The sequence below is a fragment of the Passer domesticus genome, chromosome 7, assembly GCF_036417665.1.
Source record: "Passer domesticus isolate bPasDom1 chromosome 7, bPasDom1.hap1, whole genome shotgun sequence".
In the NCBI taxonomy this organism is placed as follows: domain Eukaryota; kingdom Metazoa; phylum Chordata; class Aves; order Passeriformes; family Passeridae; genus Passer; species Passer domesticus.
In genome coordinates, this window is record NC_087480.1 from 43,821,378 (window position 1) to 43,833,698 (window position 12,321).

At 42.7% G+C, this 12,321-nt stretch overlaps 2 protein-coding genes across 3 annotated transcripts in view; both read left to right on the forward strand.

Annotated features, from left to right (window-relative positions):
• Positions 1–831: 831 nt before the first annotated feature.
• GPR88 (G protein-coupled receptor 88) lies at positions 832–7,698 on the forward strand. Its single transcript, XM_064428087.1, has one exon. The coding sequence runs from the start codon at positions 1,300–1,302 to the stop codon at positions 2,368–2,370; it is 1,071 nt and encodes a 356-aa protein (XP_064284157.1). The 5' UTR covers positions 832–1,299; the 3' UTR covers positions 2,371–7,698.
• Positions 1,598–12,321, forward strand: part of VCAM1 (vascular cell adhesion molecule 1) — a 41,573-nt gene continuing 30,849 nt past the window's right edge. Inside the window, exon 1 of one of the 2 annotated variants that reach the window (XM_064428077.1) lies at positions 1,598–1,673. The gene's annotated coding sequence lies outside the window, so the exon portion shown is untranslated. Of the gene's footprint in view, positions 1,674–2,513; positions 2,741–12,321 lie in introns of those variants that run through there. The other variant, XM_064428076.1, reaches the window with a different exon arrangement.

Here is a 12,321-nt window from a genome sequence, read left to right on the forward strand (position 1 = left end):
CAAAAGCAGTTTTTTTCTTAAGCTCATCACAAGGTCAACCAGCATTCTGTATCTGAAAAGCTTTTCAAAGTAAATGTAAGCCCTCTTACTGAGTTTCTTATTAAGTCTTGTCCAGGTTAAGGACAGTTACCATTTTGTCCCTGTTTGAGTACAGCAGGGTGGAGTTCCTGGGAGAATCCCATGACTAATGACTCTCCGTCCATGGGCTGTTAATGCCTACTCTTTAATCTGTTTTTAGTCCACCTCAGGAGCTGTTATTCACCTCTCCAGGAACTAATTTTGGAGCGAGACCATTTCAAATACACACAGATCCTGTGTTACCCGTGCGCTCACCAACACCAGTGTTCACCTCTGGCAGGGTGGCAATGTAGCATTTCCTGTGGGTTGAAACAGGCTGAGGTTTATGAAGAGATGTTAAATGTTCAGATTGAGAACCAGCTTCCTCAAAAAAGTACTATCTTACCAGGATTAGTCTATTTATTGTGTTTGAAAGATTTCATTTGGAAAGTATATTGCTATTATAGACCGGTTCTAAAATTAACTAAAATTGCAGAAGCATACTGAGCTTACTCTTAACAAAAAAAAGATCAGAAAAAAATCTGTTAAAAAGTGAGTATCGAGCAGAAGAATTTCTATAGTTATGGACTGTATTTCAGACAGAAGTGACTGATACTGGTTTAAAACCTTGCTTCAAATGAAAGCTGTGTAAATGGGTTAGACCCAGAAGACTGGTAAGGCAGGGAGAAAAGAGTCAGACTGTATAGTTGGAGTATTTCTGGAGCGTGATAGGGTTTGGCTTTTTTTTTTTTTTTTCCTTCTTGATTTAACAAGTTGAAAATCTGCTGAATAATTCATGAAGAGTGGAAGGGCTGAATCTTCCTGGAATGATATACACTGTACGTACTGTGGCACAGGAGAAACTGCAAAGCTTTGTATCAGTTGCTGCCGTTTCTGCTGCCGATTGCAAGGTGCTGCTGCTTTTGCTGTTTTCACAGCTACAGAAACCTCAGTCGTGCTCTGGTGTGCCAACAGCCATCTGCCTCCCTATGGACCCACCTTCACCAGCTACAATCTGTGGACTCTCTTGCTGCCTACCTGCCTTGGACATTGCTGGTTTTTGGATCCTTACTGCAAACAGCATTTTCTGGACCTTACAGCTTGTATGACTGAAACCTGCCTTAGAGTCCTTCAGCTGCACAGCCTCCCGTGTGCTTGGTGAGGACTCCTGCAGCAGAACTTCTGACCCAGACGAGGATGGGATTTACAGGGCAAAGTCAAAACTGAGCTGCATTCAGCGAGATGCCCAACGCCTCTTCCTGGAGTGCTAGCTCGCCTCTGCTGCTGCTCTGGGAGGACTCCTCTGGGACCCGCATCTTTCTGTCGCTGCTCTACGCAGTCTTAGCTATCTCAGGGACTTTATCCAATGTGATGGTCATCTATTTAGTCTTCTCCTTCAAGAAGCTGCAGACAACCAGCAATGCCTTCATCGTGAACGGCTGTGCGGCTGACCTGAGCGTGTGCGCCCTGTGGATGCCCCAGGAGGCTGTGCTGGGGCTGCTGCCCCCCAATTCCTCCTCCCTTCGCTCGGCGGAGTACCGGCTGCTCCGGGGGGGGCTCCTGGGCCTCGGCCTCACCGTCTCCCTGGCCTCGCACCTGCTGGTGGCTTTCAACAGGTACGTGCTCATCACCAAGCTGCCCAGCGTGTACCAGGCCCTCTACCAGCGGAGACACACGGGCTGCATGATCGGGCTCTCCTGGGCCCTCGCCCTGCTCCCGGTCCCGCTGCTGCCCGGGCTCTGGACCCTGGGCTCAGCCCAGTCGGACGGCAGCTCTCGCTACACCGCCCTGCTCCTCGCCCTGGCCGTGCTGGGCCAGACCGCGCTGCTGCTCCACTGCTACCTCGGCATCGTGCGGCGGGTGCGGGGCAGCGCCAAGCGGGTCAGCGTCCTCAACTTCCACCTGCTGCACCAGCTGCCCTTCCCCGCCGCGCCGCCGCCGCCTCGCCGCGCCCAGCGCCGCCTCAGCAGCGTCTCCGTCCTGCTGCTCTGCTGCGTGTTCCTGCTGGGCACCCAGCCCCTGGTCTGGGTGAGCCTCCTGGGCTTCTTCCTGCGCCCGGCGCCGCCGGCGCTGCAGGCCGCCAGCTGGCTGCTGCTCTGCTCGCTCTCGGCCCTCAACCCGCTGCTCTACACGTGGCGCAGCGAGGAGTTCCGCCGGGCGGCCCGCTCTGTCCTGCCCCGCGGCGAGGGCCCGGCGGCCGCCCCACGCCCCGCGGCCGCCGCCGCGGGCCCCGCCGGTGCCCCGCCCTGCCCGCAGCTGCCGCGGCGCCGGGGCACGGGGAGCAGCGGCAGCGCCGCGGCCGCGCCGCGCTGAGGGCCCGGGGCAGCGCCGGGACCCCGACGGCCGCGCGCGGGAGCCCTCAGGCGCGACCCTTCAGGCCGCTCTGCCACCGCCGCCGGCGGCCGCCGCCCGTCGGGCAGCCGAGCCGAGCCGCGCCGGCCCCCGTCCCGGTAGCGCTTCTTCCTCTCCTGTTGCTCCTTTGCGACCCCACGCACTTCTTGCCAGCTCCCCCTTCCACCGCACGGCCAGGCAGCGCCGGTGCTTTCCCGAGGCACCGGGACGGACACTGGGGCGGGATCTCCCGCCCGCCCCCTCAGCCCCGCTCCCAGCACGGAGCTGTCCGCCCTCAGGAGCCGGCCAGGACTCCAGCCAAAGCAGTGGATTTAGGAATCTGGGATAACCGGTAAATATGGCAACGCACGTAACTGTTGTTATGCTCTAAAGATTTCAGTATAAGGCAGGCACCTAGACAGCTCTTTCTGAGACATATGCAAGTTTGTTTTTATAAAATCGATGTAATTCTTTCAGCATTTAAAGTAGTTCTTTGAAGTGAGCTCCCTGAACACAAGGTTCGTTTGTGAAGAGCTGGCAGGTGTCTCACTGCACACACATGCACACAGACACCGGGAGCTGCTTCCTTTCCCCAGCTTACCTGATCTCTGTGCTCCATGCAAGACCCTCCTTCAGCTTTCTCTGGCAAACTTCAGGATTATACTCTCTGTGGAAACTGTTAAAAACGAAAACATATGCACCTTTGTGGTGATCTGGTTTGGATATTTTGTTTTGAAAGCTTTTTAAGGCCTGTTTTAACAAAGGTCTCTGCCCATGGGCACTCGATAAAATACAATGCAATATGAAGGCTGGTGTTGTCCATCTCACCTTGTCACCTGTTCAGTTACCAGTTTGTTGTATTTCTCTTAAATATATTATTGCAGAAGTATGATTTCACAGCCTCTGCCAGATACAAAATAACAGATTCTGTGTGGCATTTGGAAAGGAGACAGCTCCTCACACCGAAACTGTGGTGGTGAGTGCTGCAGGCCCATTCCTCCCTCTTACAATCCTCGTATTTCCTTCTCTGTTGCTTGAGTTCCTCCTTCCTCTTTTCCAAGCACTTGCTGTTGTTCTCATGGTGATGGCACTGCGTGCTGTGTTTGCCTTCTGGCACAAACGTCTGCAAGAAGGCAGTTGTTTTCTGAATCCGTGGGCATCCACAAGCAGTATCACCTAAGTTGTGCTGTCTTGAGAAGAATGGACCCATGGGAATGTGAGGAAACTTTGTCACAACAAGAGATTGTTGCATTAGGTGACACAAATTTAGAGCTCTCATGAGGATAGTTTAATGATGGGATAATAACAAGGAAAAGACACAGGATAGGTAATAAAATAAAAGGCCCTTTGGCCATATTTTATAATGGCCCATGCACTTTGCTTGCTTTACCTGCTGAGTTTAAGTTTCCACAGAAAATGCTTTAAGAGAAAGGAAATAATTTATTTTTTCCCCCAAGACTAAGACCTGTTAGGTATTTGTGATACAATGATGTATCTAAAAGTCCCATACCAATATTTTGTTTCCTGCCATAAAAAATCTCCATAATCACAGAAGGGATACTTGTTAAGGTCAGGATTTGAAAAACACAAAGAATGAAGCCTCAAAAGGATTCTTTTTTTTTTTTTAAATTAACATTCAGAAAATGTATTAACATCTTGAAAACAGTTTTAGCCACTTGCAAGCACCTCTAGGAAAGTAAAATAAGTTTCCTTGAGTCTGAGTTTTACAGAAAGCTTCTTCCTTCATATTGGAAACAATGTTCTTCTGAGTGATGGCACCAGAAAGATACAGAGGGCCAGCAAGGAGATATTGAACATGTAAGATATGCAAGGTTGATTTTATTAACACTGTGCACATATCTTGGAGAGTGAAGGAGCCACTATATCCTTGTTGTAATATCTCATCCTAATCACAGTGGCTGTGCTTTAGCTGTCTTTGTGTAGCAAATGGAGAAGGAAAACTGCTTCGACCTCATCCATCCCAATACTGGAAAATATGCTGGTTCACTTCCAAAATAAAGTTCAACCAAGGGCCACCCGAGGGTAAGACCCTGTTCAGCTACAAAATAATCCTTAGGCTGGAAGCCACAGAAGAATGCATATTGCATCTCCCACCATGGCTAAAGGAACTCAAGACACTTGGTAAAGCTCATTACTGCGCCCATAAGCAAAAAAAAAAAAAATCAAACTCTAAAATAAAAAATTAGACAATGCCTCTCCCCTGTTTTGGGCTATGGAACATGTTAGTCTGGAATTAAAGCAATAACATTTTTGCAAATTCAATGTCCAAACCATCAGACAACTGGAACTTCTGGTCTTCTTCCCTTGTAAAATAGCATGCAAGTTAAATCTGAAATGCCTGTATTTTATATAGACCACGTTTAAAATGCAAACATGTATGAAAATGCTATGATGTACAAAACTCTAGACAGCTATCCTTATGCTATGCATCAATTCCAGAAAACACCTGGAAATCCCTTGGAAAGTTTGATGTAATTGCATCTGACTGTAAATCTTTGACTGTTTTAATATACTCAGGTGACCTAAATAACATTACGCAGAAAAAAATAATTTAAAGTAATTAAGAAAGAGTTTTTGTTTCAAGATCAGTTTCTCTGAGAAATTACTGCTCTGAAAAGTCCTGTATGCCTTGTTCTACAGCCATAATCTTTGTATTTCCACCTTGTAAATACTCCATGGTAAATTTCAATGGAAGCTCAGCTTGGCTCAAGTTCTGGCTCTGTGGCACTGCTTCTTGGTTAAGGAAATGGATTTCATTCTCACTTTCTGTCATTCTATGCTTTAATTTACAGATGATTTATATGTGTCCTCTGCTAGTTTAGTGGTGACTTTTCTTCAATGTGAATTTCTGTCATGCTCAAACAACTAATTTACAGACACAAGGGATATGTTGCCAATTGTCCTTTAAAATGTCTCAACCAACCACTCTTTCAAGAGGTGTAAATGAAGATGATGGAAAATCCTGTCAGCAATTCAAATGAGGTTTGCTTGAACTGAGTTGCTCCTTTGCTCTGGTGTTGTGCCAAGGAAGTTGTCTGAGCATGGCCTGAAGCTGCCCTTCCTAGACCGGCTGGCATTGACACGTGTTAGCTGGCTTCATGTGCTTTAGATGGGAGGTGAGAGCTCATTAAAGCACTGAATTTATGATGCAGCAGTGATACAGTAGTGCAGATCAGCCACGATGTTCACCTGCAATAGTTGCCTTTTCCTTTGCTATTTTCTCAGGGCTTCTGGAAACAAGAACAGGTAGGAGTTAGTAACAGCCTGGATGAATTGTAGTCAGTTGCACTTGATGTGCTTGAAAAGTGCCAATTGGTGTATTATGGCCCAAATAAATCTGCCACTCAGTTTGTGAATTGCCCATGCAGAAATACATGTGGGACCTGCTTTTTGAAAGTAAAATTGTCATGCCTCAAAGTAATGCCCTGAGGCATGGGTTATTTGTGAAAATTGCTTGTAGAGGGTGTTGCTGAAGTTGGAGTTTGGATTCAATCTTTTGAAGTTACCCTTAATTCAAAATAGTTATAAAAAGCCGTAGAGCTGCTTTGTGGAATTAGGTACCTACAGCAATATGAGTCTCCACCAAAACTGGGCAATCACTGTCCTCAAAATAGGTGTGTAAAAAAGTACAGGCAGCATGGTGAAGCTGGGAAATTATGACAAGGGGAGATGAAGAAGGCAGGGCAGGGGCACTAACAGTTTGATCCTGAGAAACAACACAGAAAAAAATCTGAAAGCCAGAAGAGGCCTGGGATTATGATAAAAGTGACCATCTCAGATTCTTTGATTCTTTGTATGTGAGGAAATACAATTCTATGCTTTTCTTAATAAATAAAAACATGCACTTGTATTCTCAATTTCTTCTTTTAACAAAGCATTCCGTACACCAGCAAATTTTCTTTAAACTCTGAAATCAAAAAAGGTATGAGTTGCATCAGCAGTCTTGTGGAGACTGCATTCAGCAGCAGTGCTGGACTGACAAGCAGAGATAACATCTTAGCTAACCTCCAGATTCAGTCAGCCATAAGCACATTGTGAACCTTTTTTTCCTAACTACCAAGTTGATGCTATTTTTAAAAAAACCCACATACAGATTATTTTCAAATGAAGACATTTAAGTGTAGCATTTCATTAAAGAAAAAAGTGACAACATATACTTTAGCTTTCTATTTAATCTTAAATCACATAACCAGATTATTGCAATATTCTTTAAATTCAGAAGTCCCTTTCTCAAATGGCAGCGAAAATAGCTTTTCTCGTGACTGTTTAACTTCTAAGAAAGCTACTTTTTTTTGCTCTTTTATGTCAATCCTTCCCATGCACTGTCATCATTTTACCAGGGTAATAGTCTATTTTCTTTCCTTCTCCTTCCCTTTCTTCAGTATCTTGTCTAATTTTCTTCACTAAGGGAAAAGTTCTTGATTCTGCTGATCAGGGCACAACTCCTTGAGCAGGGTAAGTTTTGGGACACAGCTGTAAACTAAGACTAAAGAAGTGATGGACAAATCCCACATACTTAAATTACTATTTAGAGTAAGTAGGTATTGAAGTTGGGCTTTTACTGTGCAGAACACTGGACACATTTTTTTCTATATTTACAGATATTTGCACTTGAGTAAGGTTGTTAAAAAAGGGTAATATGAAAAAAAATCAAAAGTAGTTTGAAGGCTGGAGAAAAAACCTTTTTGGCTGAAGAGTTCAATCATAGTAACTTAAAAGTGACATCATTACAGAGTAAGCACATTTATGCAGGTATTCAAACCAATCTGTTACCATACATGGTGATCTAATGATCTCTTCTGGTGTGGAAAACACGACCTTACAGGAAAATAGCTCTGCTTGAAGAGCGTGGGCCACCCTGCCTGTTTATTGTCAAGGAGTTCAATCTGGTAAGGGTCTCTGTGCAGTCTGCCCTACACCCAGTCTGGATGGATATTCATGAAAATAAAGAACTGGAAACAATCCCAAGAAAACAAAACATTCGTGGCTGCTTTCTTGCCTGAAGTTTTGGGTTTCTGAAGAGGCATAATAACCACTCCAGGGAGGTTAACTGTTTAGAGTTCAGGGAAAACTGCAGGATGTCAACCTGCAACCCCACACATCTGGCTTGTCATCAGTTTAGAGCCAAGCTTTTGAGTTGTTCAGAAGGAAAGCAAGCTGCCAGTTGGAAGGGGAGCTCAAGCCAATCAAGGGAGCTGTGTAGCACCTTAGACTTCACCATGCTGAACTTTTCCTCTTGTAAGACAATGGGTTGAAATAATGAACAATAAAAATGTGCCTCTGCCAAAATTTTTCAGCATCCTTTAAATGTCTCTTTTTTACTGTACTTCTGTGAGATTCACTCCTGCTTCCAAAGTTTTCCTGCTGCTCTAGAATTGAAAGCTGATGAAAAGCATAATTAGTATTAATTACTAAACACAAAGGAAGGAAAAATAAACCTCATCCTTACTGGACAGAATCAGCTCTGGTGGTTCAAGAGCCAAGGCACACAGAACAAGAATGGAGCTGCTGTTATTGAAAAGCTTCACTTAAGACCAAAGATGCCTTGTGTTCAGGCTGTCTTCACCTGCTGTGTGGCAGTCTGAGGGCAGAATTAAAAACGCAGCTATGCTTCAGGCAAGAGCTGCATCCCTCCTGATCTGTTCTGAAGCTGATGATGTGATGGAGGTGTAATGTTAGTCACAAAGCAACAAAGTGAGCATTAGCAACAGAGGAAAACTGTGAAAGGGAGAGCTTGAGAGACAAAGATGATGATTTGAAAAATAGTCAGTTCTGTAAAACATTGTGCAAACTTTGCTTCATGCATGTTCCATATCCTCTATGTTTTCTTCTGAATCCTTTGTCTGCCTTGCCTCTGTGCACCACAGTGCTGAGATAGCCAGTTTCTTCTCAGCCTGGAACCTCTGACACTGAGTTTGATGTAATTTCATTAAACACTGTTCCTGTGATTCTCTATAAATTTTGCATCTTCCATTCTAAGGTTCAGTGAGATGGCTGTAGCAGTGTTGTCGCTGTGGAGACAGGAGCACCAAGGTTTGAACAGAGTTAGTAACCAGAAATATTGTCAAGATATGTGAGTAGTGCTGCTTCATATCTATCTTTGAATATTACCCCTTTGTCTTCTATTGCATTTCACCCATGGCCATCTACACGTACTGGAATAGCTTCATTTCAGGAGAGTCCTTTTCCACAAAAATATCTCTTTCAACTAATCCTGTTTTATAAAGGTTGTGATAAAATCTTGCAGGGTTTGAAATGTTCAGCCATATTAGCTCCTCCGGTGAGCATAATTGCCCCTCTTTCATTCAACAGAGCATCTCCCCTTACTCTAGATTACTTTTTCTCAGTTTGTGGCATTATTTCTCTAGGACAGATTAAATGAAAGAGGTGGTAGGTTGCAACATGGGAAAAAAATAGTCAGCTTCACTACTGCTTGTATCTGATTTCAACAAAGACATTTTATACCTTTCACTGGTAGCTAGTGGCTACTAGCTTTTTTTTTTTTGTATGCTAATTAAATCAAGGCAGTAGAACTCTATTGTGTTAAAATAGAGATAAATAGAAACATTAAAAATTTTCATTGTATAGAAAGAGTAAATATAAGCTCTCTGAATTTCACAGCAGATATCTTGCTTGGCTCTTTGTTGTTTAATGTAACTGTTATGTACATATGAATAGGATTAGGACAGTCACATGCAGATTTACAAATGATGGCTCTGAACTGAATTAAAGGCATGAATTAATTTTCTTTTATCTCATGCATCATTAAATATTGCTGTCTACTGATTATCTATATAATACCTGTCACCTGATAGCAACCACGGTCGTTATGGTAATGTCAAGATTATAATTATAGTCCCTTCTGCAATGTAGTCATACTATGCTAAAAAAATCCTTGAGATGATAGTGTCCCATGCTTGGTATCAGCCCAAACACAGATACATTTTGAGACTGTTGAGGGGAAGATATTTTGTTACTGAGTTATTAACATGCAAGAATTATGTACTTACATGTGCATGCATGTGTATTTAATTACAAAATTTGTAGCCTTTTAAACTGTGGCTTTATTTCATTTGAGATAGACAAGACTTGTCAGAACTTCGTAATCCTTGATGAGCATCCCTTTGGCTGAGTTTGGGAATTTAGGAATATTTTTTAAATTGAGTTATTGCTCAGAGAAATCTTCTTTGTTTTGCAGCATGTGTCAGAATGGTAGATGAGCCCATATCCTTTTGTAGCAGAGCACGTGGTGCCCCAGGTGTTCTGGCTGCTCCTCCCAGGGTCTCTGGCATGTCAGGAGCTGGTGAGCCCTAATGCCCAGAAGCTGATCTGGAGATCAGGACTCCTGGGAGACAAATGTTTACAAGACTCCACAAGGTTGTGGGTGACAGAGAGAGTGTGGCTTCCCAGAGGATAAAACAGGTCTGATTTTTGTAGAATGTGGGGCACAACTCTGAGAAAAAAATTAAGTCTGGTAGCTTATGCAAATTTTATTAATTCAGTTGGTCTATTTTCTTTTAGATTTCAGAGACAATTTTAATTTAATTATTTAAAAAAAGTATTGTCTCATAAGTTTACAAATGTGTAAACAATCTCTTCCCAAATGTAAAAAAGCTTCTAGGAAAAGCTTATTGAGGAATCTGTGTGAACGCAACTTGTGGAGCAAATAATTCAGAATAAAAACCCACTACATGTAAAACGAATAGTATTGTAGCCATTATCTCATTTAGTGCCATCTAACACTATAAATATTATGTTAACCTAATGAATAAACTAGCTGATTATGTGTTATTCTTATCTGTAATCTGAAATCAATTGTGATCAACTTAATCAGGGTTGAATGACCCATACAAGTTTATATCTGTAAATGAGATACCTGTAGAAATACTGAAATGTTCTTTTATTTCTTATTCTCATCAGTTACACAGTACTATATTGAAATACTGTTTTCTATTACTTGATTTTTGGGAACAAAGTTGGTGAACTGTTGTCATATAAATATTTGGTAACATTTTTACATCAATATTTGGTTTCAAACAGAGACCAAATGTTTCTGTTTATGTGACAGCCATTCTTGGGCTGGCATAGGTACCTGTTGTATAAATAGTTTTATTCAGATAGTCTATGGACAGGCTTTTGGCAAGAATGTCCATAACAGCATTCAGTGATGCCAAGGTTGTCTGTAGCTGTTAACCAGGGGGGTCTGGTGCTGGCAGAGGCTGTCACAGTGCAGACAGCTGTGTCTGTCAGCTCTTTGGAAACAAGAAGGCAGCTGAGCTACAGCTGCTCTTTTACAGGGGCCAGCCAATGATCTGAGTTGTTCTCCATCATACAAGGCCATTGCAAAAGGCCCCAGCTCCTGCATCTCTCTAAGAGCTGCACATTTATGCCACCTTTACACTCAGTAGCCCATTTATCCTCATCTCTTTGCAGACTTAAGGTGGTCTATGTGGAAAGGAATAAGACCAACGGAATCTCAGTTAATTTGTTATTTATTTAGGGATTAAGGCCTTAATATACCCTGATCATTTAAGAAGTTTGGTTGATTAGTAGGATTTCATGGAAAATCTTTTATCTTGACATTCATTCTGAAATTAATGTTTGAAGATTCAGCTGTTTTCCTCTTAGGTATTAACAGCATTAAACACTTGGCATTCCAGTAGTAAGTTCATGTAATGGTGCCACTGGAGCAACAAACCATGCTCATGGGACACAGCAGGAAATATCTATCCCTCCTGGTATTAACGAGCACAGCAGTGTATTAGAAAGAAAGATTAAGAAAAATAGATTGAATCTTGTGTAGTCCAGCAGAAACTGCCAAGGATATGAGTCAGACCCAGACCTGGAAGAGACTTTTTCTGTTCTACCACTGCAGCTCTTGTTCTGAAGTTATACCCTCATTAAGGGGACTGGATTTGTTTTATGCTTGCATAGAGTTAGGTCCTGCATATATTGCAAAGGCAAATGAAACCCAGGCATCTTTGGGTGGATCTCAGTTTCCATGTGTATGCAAGGAAGTCCATTACCCTCCCACCACATCATGTGAAGGGAAAGATACTTTTTCTGGCCTTTTTCCTTTCTAGGCATCTCAATAAATGTTCCAAGTCTCATCAAATTCTGCTCCTTTGAAAGTAGAGATTTTTCTGTAAGAAACAAATGCCTCCAGCAATGTGCAAGGATTTAGCCACATTGTCTTTGCTGTCCTGGAAGTGTGTATTAGTATTGGTATGGTGCCAGAGCTTTTCCAAAGGCATTGGTAGCTTGCCTAGAGCATCAGTAAAGATCTTGATTTTCTCATTTTGAAGAGAAGCAATAAGACATATTCCAAAGGAAAACACATGCTTTTGTCTCACTTTTGGATTATCAAAGAGGGGTTTATTGTCAGCCTCCCATAATTCAGCTGTATGTCTAGATAAATAGCCAACTAATTTGACAATTCTATTAATGATTGCTCCTTGTCCCTTCTTTTGCTTCTTCACTCAACTGTGTTCCACACATGGAATTACTGAGGTCAGGAAAAGAGAAGCTAGATGGCACTATGGTCCAAAGGGATCATGTGCTGCTGGTGAACAGGGCGAAGCTGTGTGAGTTACCTGGTCTAGAGCCTCTAGAATTCAATAAATATCAGCAAAAACAGGGTCAGAATTTTTGGAGTGGAATTATGGAGAGAACAGGCTCATACAATTACTTACCTTTTGTGTTTTATAACACAAACAGACTTAAGCATATAAACATGAAAAAGAAAGCAGATGTAAAATGGCTTTAAGATTGCCTACACAGATAAAGCTGTGAGAAATAGTTTATGCATCATTGCCTTAACATAACTTAAACATATTTGTGATTTTTAAACATATGCTCAAATATTTCTGTTTATATACATCATTATTTATTTATGTACCACATGTGTGCAAT